Below are 14,976 nucleotides of genomic sequence, written 5' to 3'. Positions count from 1 at the left end.
ATCCTTACTTCTCTTTGCACAGAAATACTTTTCAGTGTCTAATAGGGTATGGAAGGGCACCTCATCAACAAAGACAAAAAATTTCCAGAAGCCAATCAGTGAAGAAGTATCACCTCTTAAGGGAGTCAAAGGAAGCTGCTCTGTATTGTCTTTGTTAGGGGCCAAAATGAAAGTATCAGTTCTTTATGCAGGAATGGTAAAGAACTACCCACAGTAGCTTCCACTCCTCCCAAATCCAGAGAAACCATTACTTGTGTCTTTAAGCCACTGGGAGATTTAAGTCTCATCTCCAAGACACCCTCAGAATGGCACTGACAGGACCACAGGATGCCTGCTCTTATTCAGTGGCAAAACTAGGGGCTTTGGAGATACATGAAATTCTGGTCTACTCACATCAAAATGAGTCTTTCCATTTCACAAGTGAAAAGAACAGATAATGGAATTGTCCATATCAGAAAACTTGGTGCCTCTGAATTAGGAGAAAAAGCTAGATTTAATTTTATTATCTGAGATTGAAATTTGTCTCACTTAGAAAAAAGCCATAATGGACATTAAAAAAAAAAAAAACAACCAAAACCCAACCACCCATTACAGCAACACAAGCAACTTTGTTATATCAGTTAAATATATTGTTTAATTAGTTTTCTAAATGCATAGACTGAAAAGCCATTAGACAGCCATTAGGAGTAATACATCCATTTTCTTTTTACAATCACCTGATTTACAATCAGACAAATTTCTAAACTAATTCAGTCAAACAACATTTCTGGCACTATTACCCCAGCAAAGTTTCCAATTCCCTTTTTTGACTGCAATCACTGTAATTTTCCCTTAGGCTCTAAAGCGCTGATGATCATCTTCGTTTCAGCAGATTTACAGAGCATCTCTTCGGTTAAAATGTTCCTAGTATGTTTATGGTCTCATTTCAAGATCCAGAAATCTGACACTATTTAGCCATTTTTATGAAGTAATCTTTTAAGAAAACCAGCTTTGTCTTCTCCTTATGTGAGGAAAAAAGAGACAGCTTTAGACAATTTTTTTAAAAATCTTGAGCTCCCAAAGGATCAAAATCCATCTGGTTATTTACACCTCAGCTGACTTACTATTTTGTTAACAAAAACTTTCTTAATAACTTTATTAATTAGCAACATAACTACATGAAAACTTTTTAAAAGGCTCATAATGACTTTGCCAAAACATTGTGGAACATCCGATGCTGTTTTTCATTGATGCATTATCACTCTAGAGATTCTGTAAGATTTCCCACTGTTTTCCCTGCTTTGCGTAGGCTCCAGTATCACCCAGATTGGAACTGCATTAGTCAATCAACAATGCACATGATATTCTAAGGATAAAGTAACTGATGGTGGTACTTTACAGAAAACTGAGAGAGAGTGTGAGACAACTGAGCAAATGTGTAGCACAGCTGTCAATTGAATATGAACCCTGATCTAATCAAACTAATATGCAAACCTCAAATCTGTCCTTCTCCTGCAGTAAATGCTGTATTTATCCTTGCAATGCTTCAGTTGCTTGCTTTCCAAAATATAAGACCGTTACCAAAAAAAAAAAAAAAAAATCATCTGGAGAATAAACAATTCCAAAGTTTCTTTAGAATATTTTGGTGAATTTTTAAGCTTTGCTTCTGCCAAACCAAACAAAAGTAGAAAGTAAGAGCTAAGAACAGACTGCAGCACGAACGTGCCTCAATCCTGGAAGAAGATGGTCTTAATATCCAGCCTGCTCCCACAGGGAACCGCCGCCTGTGTTCAGGTAAGTTTTGCAATGCTCCTGAAACAAATACCCATGCTCAATAAGCACTGTCAGGCAATTTTTAAATTTCAAAACCAAGAGATAATTGCAGTCCATCACCAGCTGGCACCGCTTACAGCTCTGCTGGAGAGCTGAAGGATGCCAATGTCTGAAGAGAGCAAACGCTCTCCCCACCGCAGACAGGCTCTAAATGACCTTTGCACAACAAGGCTCTCCAGAAAACACCGAGATTCTATAGTATGGATTTCTTCCAACCCATGGCATATCTGTGTTTGCTAGGCTGCTTTATGGGAGAGAAAGCAGCCTGGAGGAGTGGGACCAGCCGTGCCAAGCCAAACATGAAAGCACACCAAAAAGTGAACAAATCCTCTCCCTCCTGCCAGGGGCCAAATTGGGGAAAATGGAAGAAAATGAAAATTAACAAAATACATGTGTTTTCACCAGCCATGTCTGTCATTTCAGTAAAAAAAACAAAAATGTAAGAGACTATAACATGACATACAGTTGAAAAACTGATGGTGGGCATGCTACTGAACGTGCATCTTGCATTCAGGTGCTGAACCCACACTGTCATACAGACTGACTGCTGATGTTAATGCTATGAGGAATCTCATCTGTTAATCAAAGACTAACAAATGAGCTTTAAGCATTAAAATGCTGGCTTTTTGTTATCGTCATATTCATTTCCTTTATACTGTCTCTATGATAGTAACAAAACCCTTGAATGAAGCCAAAGACCAAGAATGCAACTAACTGACTAGCAGAAATAATCAAGCCAATAGCACATATTGCCCTGACTGACACCTTGAGAAGGCAGCACATAACAATGAGAAGGGAACTAAATATAACACAAATATGGATCCAATTAGCATGAATTTAAAAAATAACCTACACAGTAAATTACTTTCTGTGAAAGGGAAAACACTGCAGGAGGTGAACTCCACTGCAAAATTTCATTTGTGAAGAAACTAGAAGGTGAAGGACCTGACAATGGGAGTAAAATGAGGGGAGACATGAAGCTTAGAGGGCCACAGAGAGCCCAGGCTCCTTCCGTGGTAGGAGCGCTGGGATGAACCCTGGCGAGTGCTGTGCGAGTGAAGCAGCACTTTCACAGTCCAATGCAGGCAGCAGCAGGTGACCAGAGACAGGACACGTGCCACCTGGGGAAGAGCCAGAAGGTAAGATGTTGAACCTCTGGGCAGAGAAAAACAACAAAGTAGGAAGGAACCAAAGCATCATGATTAATGCTCCTTTTCCTATCAAAAAGAGCAGCAAGGTTTGAAATTCCCACGTAACGCTTTGCTCTTTCCTGATTAAGACAGAAGATCTAATGAAGTGCCTCTCGTGCTCCTCCACAGACTCCCTTTGCCCACAGTCAGGGTTATAATAAAACAGAAGAATTTTTACTTTACAATGTAAAATCCTGATCATACATTATCTGATAGACAGCTGTTAAAAAAAAAAAAAAAAAAAAAAAAAAAAAGGAGGCACACAAATTATGTCTTAGCCAGTTCCTGACTGAAGTCAATGAATGGTCTGTGCTCCACCATTTGAACTGATCAGCACTGGTTTGATCTAAAAGTATGAGTGCACAGGAGATCTTTTATTTGACAGAATCACATAGGTATTCTTTTCCTAGAGAAAGCACTCATTTTCTATCATGAAATACAAATATTATGTGAAATAATCCACACTTGGGGGAGAAGAATGCCAGTATCTGCAGTTGGTTTCTGAAGTTGGTCTGTCCTTGATCTGGATGCATGAGTTGAGCCTGGATTTGCTCTAAATTGTAACCAGTCAAAACATTAGCAGCACTCTTAGCAGCAGGGAAATGCACTGTAAGAATCGATCCCAAACAGTCCATAAACGAGTATCAGAACTAGTACATTCACCAGAAGTTTTATATCACAGTCAATAAAATAGAAAAAAAGTTTGAATAATAAGCATTCAAGAGCACATTGTTGAAGTAGGAACCCTATTATTTCCAGGAGGAGATTTCCCTTCCAATTTTAAAAAATTTGCATAGTCCAATGCTTACAAACTGTGTTTTATTCACTGAAGAAAAATTATCTCATCAAAAGTACTCCCCTTAATTACAAAAATTACTTTCCAGACAAGACAGTCCTACCAAGTCTTTCCCACTGGCATTCTTTTCTACATTTAACTGAACAAGGTCCTCCTCTGATACCAATGAGCTTTCAGAATCAAAACTCCAGCACCAACCAACCAGACAGCATGACAGGCAACTAAACACCCTGAAGTCCTACAACTGACAAGATGCAAAACTTTCGAAAAAGACATGTGCACACTCCAAAATAAAACCCTGCATATTTCTTTTAATTGGTAAAAGAGACAGAAGCCTTAATTTGGGAAGAAACATTCCTTTTATTTTTGCTATTTCTAGGCTACTGCACGTTAAGGACAGTGCCTGCAGGAGACTCACACGTTGCCCGTGGCACAGAAACGCCAAGGCTGTGCCTTTCTGCTTCAGAACAAATGGGCCAGTGTGCTTTTTGAAGCCCGCCAATACAAAATAACCAAATCTAATCCTTTCTACTAACAGCACGTTCACCAGATTGACTATGCCAGCTCACTCAGTAAAATGCCTTTGGGTTTGTTGTGAGCACACGTTTTATGGACTACGGCAGTTTGAAGCTTTCCAAAACCTTTATATAAATCAAAGATGCACCAATAACAATTGAGTGCAAGGGTATCCCTGCAGGTTAACTTTGGGTGGCAATCCTCTATGATGAGGTCTTGCTCAGCTGAAAAGACTTCACAACACCTGGCAAGAGCATGTCAGTTACCACTGAAGAATCCCTGGCTTTCCCCCAGGATGGAGCCCACTGAAGTTTCACTGTATTCCCCACGATGGGAACGCATCATCACTCCTAAGACAGCTGTGCTCCTGAACTAGAACTCTATGCATGCAGGGGTTTTGCTAATACCTCCAAGACATAATGCTGTAAACTCAGCTCTTATTGCATATAAGCTAATTAGCGTTGCACATGTAAATGTGAAGCAGTGTTTCTCTATCAACAGACACCCCATAGAACATTGCTAATACGCCAGACTTTCTGAAATAACTATGAATACAATGCCCCTAAAGTGTGGGCATAAATGTACACAACTTTCCTTCCCCACAGTTTTAGTAGAAACTAAGGGAAACCAAGTATTAAGCCGCAGTAGTCAAAGCTGAGAGCATAAACAAAACATTTGCAACTTTAAGTATAAGCAAGCAATATACAAAAAAAATCTACTTGGCAGCCTACTCTACTCAAATAAACTAGCTCCTGTAATATTCCTCCAAATATATTTTTGGCAGATCCAAAAGTTAACAATTTATGGCTACGTTTAATAATAAAAAGCCTTTGAAACTATTTCCAACTGCTGAGGTCTGATATTCAGGAAGGTTTAGCTATCTGTCTTCAGTAGAGAGAACCCCTTCCCCATCTGAGAGTTTCAGAATGAAATTCATGTAAAGTTGTACAATTAAAAGTAAAATCAAATGGTGGTCCAACTGAAAGGGAAATGCTGCAGGGAAAAAAAAAAAAAAAAAAGCCATTTGAGAAAGCAGCTCCGGAGTTCCTAACACCAGCTAGTTTAGGATGTGCAATAATCTGGGGTATCACGGCATGAACTGAAGAAAGCTTATCTGTCCAGCTTAAACAGAAATCACTAAAAATCATCTTCAAACAAATGCATGTGAATCATTTTGGCTAATGAAAACATACCCCTCAAGCTGAGGAACTTACATAAATTACGTTTCTCCTAATTCTGCCAAAAACATTAAAGAAAATGGATTTGCCAAAGATAAAAGCAAAGTAGGCATGATAGATCATCCATTAGCAATACAAGTACGGCTAATTCTTCCTGACAGTGAAATGTCTTGGGATGCAACCCACTTTATTTTTTTTTACTAGATGTGTGTGTTTAGATGCCGTAACTCCTACACATTTTATCTACTTATATCCTAAACTTCACTACTAGTGAGATTTTACAAAAATCAGGCCTTAACAACAACGTGTTAAGAAGCGAAAACACATGGGCAACTTAAAAATATTTTAGCATAGTAAAAAAAAAAAATTAAAAAAATTAATTAGGAGCTTTATAATATCTGCATGTACTGAAAGTAGTTTAAAGTGGTGCAAATTAATACAGTTAATCTGAATTAATAACAAGAAGGAAAGAGTCAGTCGCTTATGGGGAATTACAAGGGCAGAATTAATACTGCACTCCACTCACTGTTAGAACAACTAGTGAACTAGTTTGGGCTTTACTTTTTTTCATAAATGCATTTTTGATGTGCAAGGTTGTACTGCATTCTCTAGCATACAACTTTGATTTATTCATGTAAACGTCAGAAATCCATCAGCAAACAAAGCCATATGGAAGAAAAAGAGATATAATGGATTTTCTGTTTGTTTTAGAAACTTGACATCTGTGGATAGCATCATCTAAGTTACAATCCAATCACTATTTATATTCTGGTCATCTTCATTTACCAATCCAAAACGCATTTTATCTAATGATACAAAAAGCTCTGGGAGTGGGATAGCAGAGAAGAAATCATGTTTTAAAAACTTAAAATAGGAATATACTTTAATATTTTCCCTTTCACATCATAAATTCAGAGAAAAGCAAACTCACATCTGTTCTAACTTAGCTTTTAAAAAACGAAGAAAACGCATCAGGATTATTTATATCTCGTCTGTATTTGTGGCAAGATTTTCGGAGCCGGACCGAGCCGCTTGTGCCACCTGAGCTCCGCAAAGTTCCCGGGGTGCCGGGCTCGGCGGTACTTACCCCCGCAGAGCAGGAGGAACCCGGCTGTCCGCGCCGCCGAGCGCATCTTCCCCGCGCTGCTGCGGCCCCGCCTCGGCGCTCCGGGCAGCACCGGCCGGGCTGCCGGACGGTCCGCGGGCCCTCAGTCGGGCCGGCCCATGGCCCGGGCCGGCGGCTGCGGGCCGCGATGGGACGCACGGAGCCGGGCAGGGACGGGACAGCCCGCGCCGGGATGCTTCTCCGCCGGTCCTTCCCTCGGTCCGCTGCCGCCCCGCCGCCACCGGTCGGGAAGAAAGCGCCTCGTTCCCTCAGCGGTGCCGGCGCCTCTCGGGCTCTGCGGGGAGAAGCGAAGTCAGGAGCGCAGCCCCCGCTCCGCCGCGCCCGCCGCCGAGCCCCCCGCGCTGCCCGGGCGGCGGCACCGCCCGGCTCCGGCCAGCCCCCGGCCCCTCCTCCGCGGCCGCCGGGCCCCTCTGCCCGGGCCGCCCCGCCCGGCCGGCAGCCCCCGCCCCGCCCCGCCCGCGGAGCGTCCGCCGAGGGGGCGCGGCGGCGGCCCCGCCCCGCGCATCCCCGCGGGCAAGGTGCGGGGCCGGGCGGCGGCACCGCGGCGTCCCGGGGCACCGGCCCGCGTCCCCCCGGCCCCGCGGGCAGCAGCGGGGCGCGGGCGGGAGGAGCGGGAGGCGGCGGCTCGGGGGGAGGAAGACAGGCGAGCCGCGCAAACACACCAGGTGCGAGACAAAGCGGGGACAGGCGCTGCGGCACCAGGATGTACCCGAGTGGCCGTCTTCCCCGTCAGCCGAAACACATTAAACGTGTTGAATAATTAATCCTTAGGAGAGGAGACAATTTTTGCTTGATGGTAGGAGGATGCTGTAGAAGATGTGCGCTACCTGGCAGGCAACCAAAGTAACCCGGAACGCACGCGTCCCGCTGAGCGGCGAAACGCCACTTTTAAACCGCAAGCGGGAGGGGGTGGGGGGTGGGAAACCTAACCGAGCCAAAGCTGAAATACGCTTTAACAGGTCGGGCTCGCCGAGAAAAGCACTCCGAAAAAGCCGCCGCTCAGAAACACCGCCCAGAGCCCCCGCTGCGCCACTGCCGGCGCTGCCTCCGCCCGGCGGCCCCGCCGCAGCGCCTGGCCCCTGCCCCGCAGCCGCACCGGATCCGCGGGAAGCCCCGGGATGGGGCGGGCGCAGCCTCCCGACACCCGCGGGCACCGCGCCCGCGCAGGCTCTGGAGGGGCCGCAGCGACTGCCAGCTGATACAAACCCTGCCCCTCTCCCAGCACCTCTCCTGTCAGGGCATCTTCAACCTGCCGAGGAGATATTTATTTCCTGCTCATCTCCCGAAAGCTTGATGCTGCTTCCACACAGCCGCGCTGCTCCAGAGATCTGGTCGTCAGGATTCACAGATCAGTAGCTACAGCGTTCGGCTTCCCCAGCCTTCACGCTCTGAAACGCCCAAGCAAGGTCAAGTAGACACACAGAGTAGACTGATCCTCCGTGCCGTTGCACCTAGCAAGAATTGCTGTAGATTATTTAAATAGAACTCAAATAGGAAATTCTCTCTCTAGGTTAGTAAGGACTCTGCTTACAATGCCTAGCACTTTAAGAGGCAAAGTCTGAGAAATTATCCTATAGGAATAGTAAAAGAACTAACCTATTTTGACTTTTCTGCTAGATCTTCATCAAGTTAAATCTTCTTCCTAAGTCTTCATAAGGCTTGGGAAAACAATAAGCCAAGTCGAAGCAACTAGAAGGGTAATAATGAATTTGAGAGGAACAATAATGACCACCATTAATTAAATGCTTATGAAGCTGCCTGTCACATAGTATAAATTAAACTTTTGAGTACTTATTCACACGTCAAGTGTTTGTGGGGCTTTTGCAAGTGCCTGAAAGAGGAAACTGAGAAGGTTACTTGGGAAGTCTCTGTGAACCAAAGGAAAGTCTATAGCAAAGAAAGCAACACATAAAACATTAACATTAAATCAATGCTTTGTGGAGAAATGTCTTACATTAAGCTAAGCTTTATCTTAAATCATATTTAAAAGCTCGTGCAGTATACAAATCAATATTGATGCCATCTAAAATACACCACTATCATCTGAACTGATAAATGCCAGTTTTCATCCAGGACAAAGTGACTTCTTGGAAGAATTTCAAGGACTTACAATCTCTTCTGGCATCTCAGCAACTGAAGCCAAAGCTGTACTCTTCTGCCAGCTTCAGGCTCTGCTCCAGCACACTAAAACTGGTTTTAGATGCCATCATGTTCGTCATGCAAGGAACAGAAGTAAGGTCACCAGAATAATTTTTTCATTTGTTTTCCAGGCTTTTAAGCTAAGCAGTTTTATTTGTTTTCAGAGGATTGTAGCTTACACACAACACACCTGGAAAACGCTGGCCAACTTGGATGAAATACGCGTGTCTTCTGTGTCCCAGCTACTGTGATCATGTCTCTCATGTTAATGTAGTCACCATTCTTCCTGAAGTTGTTGTCCTTTATGTCAGCAATTTTTATATATTGAGGAAATATAGTTCATCCAGAAAACATAGCCTACCATTCAGAAGACAAAAATAACATAACTGCAGCATCTCTCAAACCCTGCAAAAGCCTATCAAAATGGAGGCATTTTAAATTTTCCACTTGAAATTCAAACTTCAGGAGAAAAATCTTAAACCCTTCCTGCCCAGCCTGGTTTCCACATCCCTGAAGAGGCCCAACACAGGCTGTGAACCATCTGCCCTTGAGTTTACATGAGCCATACAAGCCTATAGCAACTATCTCTTTCCAACAGCTAACTTCTGCTGCGCTATGCATAAAATACACTTTCACGTCATTCACTTGGTTTCTTTGTCTGAAGGCCTTTTGAAAACTGAATGAAAATCTGTGCTTGTAAATGGAGAATAAAAAAAGCAAGGTGTCCTTAATTTCCCAGAAAAGCTCAAGCTTTGCAGTGACATCTCCCATCATTCTCCTAGCAGAAATACTTTGGAAGTAAATCAACACTTTCCTGCAGGCTAGTGCAATTGTGAAACTATGGCTCATACTCCTTCTCTTCCCCCCCTCACCCCCCTGCTTTGACTCATTTATTTGGCACAGCAGGCCGAGCTATTAAATTATTGTAGGTTTTTCTTTTATAAAGGCACCATGAGATGTCTCGATACAATAATGCTTCCTGAAACTGATGCTGATTGATAACTGTTTCTTGGTTTCATCACAATTCTTAGATCATGTTCATTTAGCATCAGGGCAGGACACGTCAGGACTGTTCCACCTTTCCATGTTTTCCAAACACTCATGCATGAACACTGAAATATTTTCAGGTAAAACCCTTCCTAGAATATTGTATTTAAAATCCAATTCTTGATCAGTTCAGGGCTTAAATACTTTTTTCTCCCATGCTATGAAGTTGGTTACTGTAGAAACTCAGTCTGAGGTGCTGCTGTTGATCATGTAGGAAAAAACTATTTTAAACCTACAAAAACGGGTTATTAACATTCAACACTATTTTGTGATCAAACTGTCAAGTCTTTCATACAGTTACAACTACGGTGGCACTGAACAGATACTCTTCCTGAGGTAGATCTAATAGTAAAAGGACAGATTAAACTTTGATCCTGACAGTGACAAAGAATTTATCTGCATGTCATAATTAATTAAACTTCTTATATACATGTTTTTCCACAATCACTGGGCTTTATTTTCCTATCCTTCTGTCAATTTCTTTTCTATTTGTTAGATATTGCTAACATATAAACTGCACAATATCCACATACATTATCTATTTAATTTTTGTCCACTTGAGAGCATTGAAAGAGTTAAAAGCAGTGTGTTTTCCCAAAATACTCATCTGAAAGTGCTGACTACCATGAAGAAGCAGCAAACCTGTGCTAGGAGATGTCTCCATCTTGGCACCTAGAGAAGGGAACCAAGAAGCTATTTCTTTCAAGTCAGGAGGAAAGAAGTGATACTTGTGAAGAAAGTGCTACAGACTGTCCTGATAACAAGAAGTTTAACAACTGATAACAAGCAAGAGCTTAGGATTGTCCAATAAACAGATTTCAAGGCAAAACCCGGATTCTTGTGAAAACAGTGACAAGAGACTGGCATAAGTGAAGATGCTGTATGAGGGAAAGCAGACCCTGGGCCAAGACCATGACCAGGAAGAACCAGTTTCCTTTGATGACCTGACAAAGGTGTCCCTCCTGGGAGCTGGCTGCACCAGGATTGCTCTCATCTGACCTCACTGCTGCTTCTTGGCAATAAAATTCTTAAGTTCCTCCAACAGCAGTATTTTGTGTCACTGTAAATTAATATAAAGCCTTTTTGAAAATACATTAAGCCTCAAAAATTTCCTGATTTCTGGCCATCCAATTGTTTCAGTGAAAGCATAAACTTAACTATCAAAACCATCCTGAAATCATAAATCACAGTCTCTGGTGCCATCAGAAGTCAGTACCAAAATAGGTCTCTAACCATTTATCTGAAATTTTCAAATGCTTGCCTTTATTGCTGCAGGTTTCCATGAAGCACAGGACGACTATGCTGGAGCATTTCCATGCAGAGAGGAAACAAATTCTCCCAATATTTGCACAACAGGTGCTTTTTTGTTTCAATTCTGTTCAGAATCTGATGTCATATTGCATCTATCTTGTTACAAAAACCCTCTAATACTGTCAGGAAATAAAAGCTCAGTTTTCATGTCATTGTTCTAAGGATTGTCCTGGAAGTGCCATGGATGCAGCTATTATGTCAGAAAAAGGCATTTGGAGTGAAGGTCACTGTGATACACACTGGCGCTCGACTGCTGTACTTTCGGTAATGGAAGTTCCAAACTCAGTGAAATCCAAAGTTATGATTTTTGTACTCTCGTGGAGCAGCAGGATTACAGAAGTGTGAGTGGATGAGGATGTAAACCTCTTGCTGTGATGATGAGCACTGCCTCGTGTGAGAGAGCCTGCAGGCCTGGTGTGCCTGTAGCAGGGCATCCAGCAGAGCTGTGCCGGCAGCTGTCGTTCCACCGCCGCAGGAATATCCCCAGCTAGCATCAGGGACAGGAGCGGGGCTGATGACTCACGGTTATCTCATTTGCAGAGACAATCCTTTTTGCCTGGAACCATACTATAACATAAACCCAACAGTTGTAACCCACGGGCACCTTGGCATTGAGGCTCAACATTTATCCCATTACTCAAGAGGCATTAATTTCCCTGAGATATTAACAGATATTGGCATGATAAATTTCTTCGCATCAGTATGAGCAGTAAAGTTCTGAACTTTGAAGGCTGGATTTTTCTAGCTTTTAAACAAACATTTGGGATCTGCCTGGAAATGTTATGAACACGCACAAGGATATTCACATATCCCTCATCAGAATCTGAATGGTAGGGGGTAGATACTTTTCCAACAACTAGTTAGAGAAATATATTGAAGCTGGCAGCTGATAAATTAAAACCAGCTAACAAAATAGAAAACATCCTTTGTTGACTCTTCTCCAGGTCCATTTCCAGCAGATAGTACACTACTATGATCATAACAATAAAATATTCTTTTCATCCCACTTTCTTAAAATCTGGTGTCAAATATAACAGCCCATATGAGAGATGTATAACCTCAATTCCCTACTTGTTCATAAAGTTCATGAAGAACTTCCAGCCTGGGTTATGACCAAGGCAAGCTTCCTGCTCCCTGCCAGCTGCACTACCCCTAGAGTGACCTGGGGGAGGTGAATGTGTTGGAGAGTGATTCTGTCCAAGGTACAGTCAGATTTACCCACTACAACTATTTCTGAAGTTTGTAGGTGATCTTAAAAAACACTCCATTACCAATTTAATTTGAAATAGTAACAACCAGATAAAGCTGCAATACATCCTAAATTACCAGTAAATATTTGTGAAGCTGAGCTTTCACTTTATTTTTTCATTCCTTATTACTCTTGGCTGCAGAGAGCTTGAAAATACAACCACACTATACCCTAGAGATTTCAAACCTGAAAAGCAAATGTAGTTTGCAAATCTAGAAAAGACATTTCAAATATCATAATTTTAGAAATAACTAATATGGTAGAGAAAGTAACTGAAAATATATAAATATTTGGGTTTCAGTATGAAAAGCAGTTAAATTGGACTGAAGATGTATATCTTTCTTGAGCAGTATCAAATCTCCTATGCTTTAAGTTCAACAACTAAGCTCCAAAATCTTGTCAGGTCTAACTTTGTCTCAGTGCTCCTTAGAAGAGGCACAGCCAGCTTTGCATGAGGGAGCCAAGAGACATTTCCCAGCAGTGCTACTCTTCCTGCCACCCACAGCAAGGTTCAGTACATGCCACAGTGACAACGAGAGGGCCTCGCTTTTTTCAAACCTTCATAGGTTCAGAATAGAGGCACTATACCTAATGTTACTGGTGGGTTAGCCCCAGTGCCATCAGGGGAAATGGTGACCTGAGAGTCTTCAGTCTCCAAAATTACCAGGTCAAATTCTGTCAGAGAAGAACTGATAAAATCATGACCATTATTCAGTTATGAATATAAGCATGAAGACACACCAAAGTTAATGAAGAGAAGATCACATTCAATGGAATAACAATTAATTTTGTCATTATAGGAATTAGTATAAAAATATCAGAATCAGGACTTATAAGGGACTTCACCTCTAAGTTAACCTGTATTGGGTTAAATGATCTACATAATCTGATTTACTTTCAGCACCATATGTTACTAAATTGTAATCACTAGAAACCAGGAAATATGATCCTAGGGCAATTCCAGAGATCTGGATTCCCACTGTACTGTAACCTTAAATATATGGTATCATGGCCATAAAAGAGAGCACTCAGATAGTTCGGTCACACATCTTCATTTACGCCATGGTTTATAGAGGCACGTTTGCCCCTGTATTCCATCGATCTAACAGGATGTGTTTTTCTATTACACATGCACACGGTCTCTACATTTAAAGAGCATTACATTAAAAATGAAATCAAGAGCTTGCCTGTGAGGAAATGTTAGGATTGAGATTGCCCCATGCATTTTTTATTTGCTCACTGACATGCCGTAGAAGTCTCATTCAGGTACAGCTAGGAATGTGTCAGAACTAGTGCTCAAACTTGTAAATTCCTAGGATTCAACCCAAAGATATAACCTTAAAATAACATACCTGAGACTCATGAAGAATTCTTGTTTTTCCTGTGCATTGAGTAAGCCCAGAGTCCAGTAAATGCAAGAATATACAATTACATGTACAAACACTCTGAACAAAGGGGGTGAATTCAGATTGAAAAGGTAAATCTTGTTCATGTTTTGAGTGCCTAATACTATGACACTGTTCTTTTATGTAGGCTTTTCCAGTATGTAATTTCCTAAAACTTTTTAAAATTAAAATTTCAGAATTGTATCACATGGAGCCACAATGAGTGCTGCATAAGTTACAAGATTTTAAGTGGCAAAACCAACTATTCAAAAGGAAAAGAGTCCTTTGTACTCATTACAATAGGTAACTATGACCAAGATGCCAAGCATATTAGTGCAACCTGGTTTTCCTAAAAAAGCAAAAAAAAAAGAAGACAAGCCTCAAAACAAGAATGACACACAGCAAAAAAAAATGCCATAACTCATATCTGTTCTTTGACTTTGGAATTTGATCATAGCTTGAACTTTAAAAGGATTGGAAATTTCTCCAAATCATCATGGCAAACAAAAAGCAAAATGAGCGTTGCTAACTCTTGGCCAGCCCAGTAGGGATTCACCCTGTAGCACGAGGTCCCTGACCCTCTAACATCCTGCATGGCCCTGAGGCTCTGTACAGTGCAGAACGCGTTGGTCAAACGGACCACTCTGGAGATTTAGCAGAAAGTCTTCAGAAAGTGCTGAGGGTGCAAGTTCTTTTAGTTAGAAGCTTAATGCACAGGCAGATGTGGATTGATTTTTCAAGGGAATGGGAACAAACCTCTCTTCCCTGAGGCCCTTGTTCAAAATGACAGGTCATGACAGCTTTCCATAGTATACACTGACACCATTTCTTTTCTGCAAGATACACTTACCTATATGAAAGTGCAAAATCTTACATAAGGTTTATTTAAGGAGAAGAGACAGGGTCTCTGCCCAGTTACCCATTACATAGCACAAGGCTCTGACTTGCACTTTCCCTAGTAAAACCAGCAACAACAGTACGAGATAACAGTAAAACTCTTACCAGTGTAAAACATGTATTTAAAAGGTTATAAAAGTAATGGGTTTTTTTTTGTTTTAGTGTTGCAATCAAATCACCAAGGACAGTTTATTTTTCTCATTTTCAGATAGAAGGAATGATAGATTTCTGTTTTAGTGAAATTATGCCTACCTTTACACACATGCACAGAAATAATATAAACCCTTAGAAGTTCATTCTATTATTCCTTTGTGCCTTGACTTCCATGAA

The 14,976-nt window shown here is 41.8% G+C and overlaps 1 protein-coding gene across 2 annotated transcripts in view; it reads right to left on the bottom strand.

Annotated features, from left to right (window-relative positions):
• RET (ret proto-oncogene) overlaps positions 1–6,656 on the bottom strand; it is a 76,110-nt gene extending 69,454 nt beyond the window's left edge. For both annotated transcript variants that reach the window (XM_053984013.1, XM_053984011.1), the window contains exon 1: positions 6,580–6,656. In XM_053984013.1, the coding sequence (XP_053839988.1) occupies positions 6,580–6,625 (46 nt within the window). In that variant the 5' untranslated portion in view covers positions 6,626–6,656. The remainder of the gene's footprint in view (positions 1–6,579) is intronic.
• Between the last annotated feature and the right edge of the window lie 8,320 nt (positions 6,657–14,976).

This window comes from Vidua macroura, chromosome 8 (assembly GCF_024509145.1).
Source record: "Vidua macroura isolate BioBank_ID:100142 chromosome 8, ASM2450914v1, whole genome shotgun sequence".
Taxonomy (NCBI): domain Eukaryota; kingdom Metazoa; phylum Chordata; class Aves; order Passeriformes; family Viduidae; genus Vidua; species Vidua macroura.
This window is presented reverse-complemented; position numbering and strand designations above follow the sequence as displayed.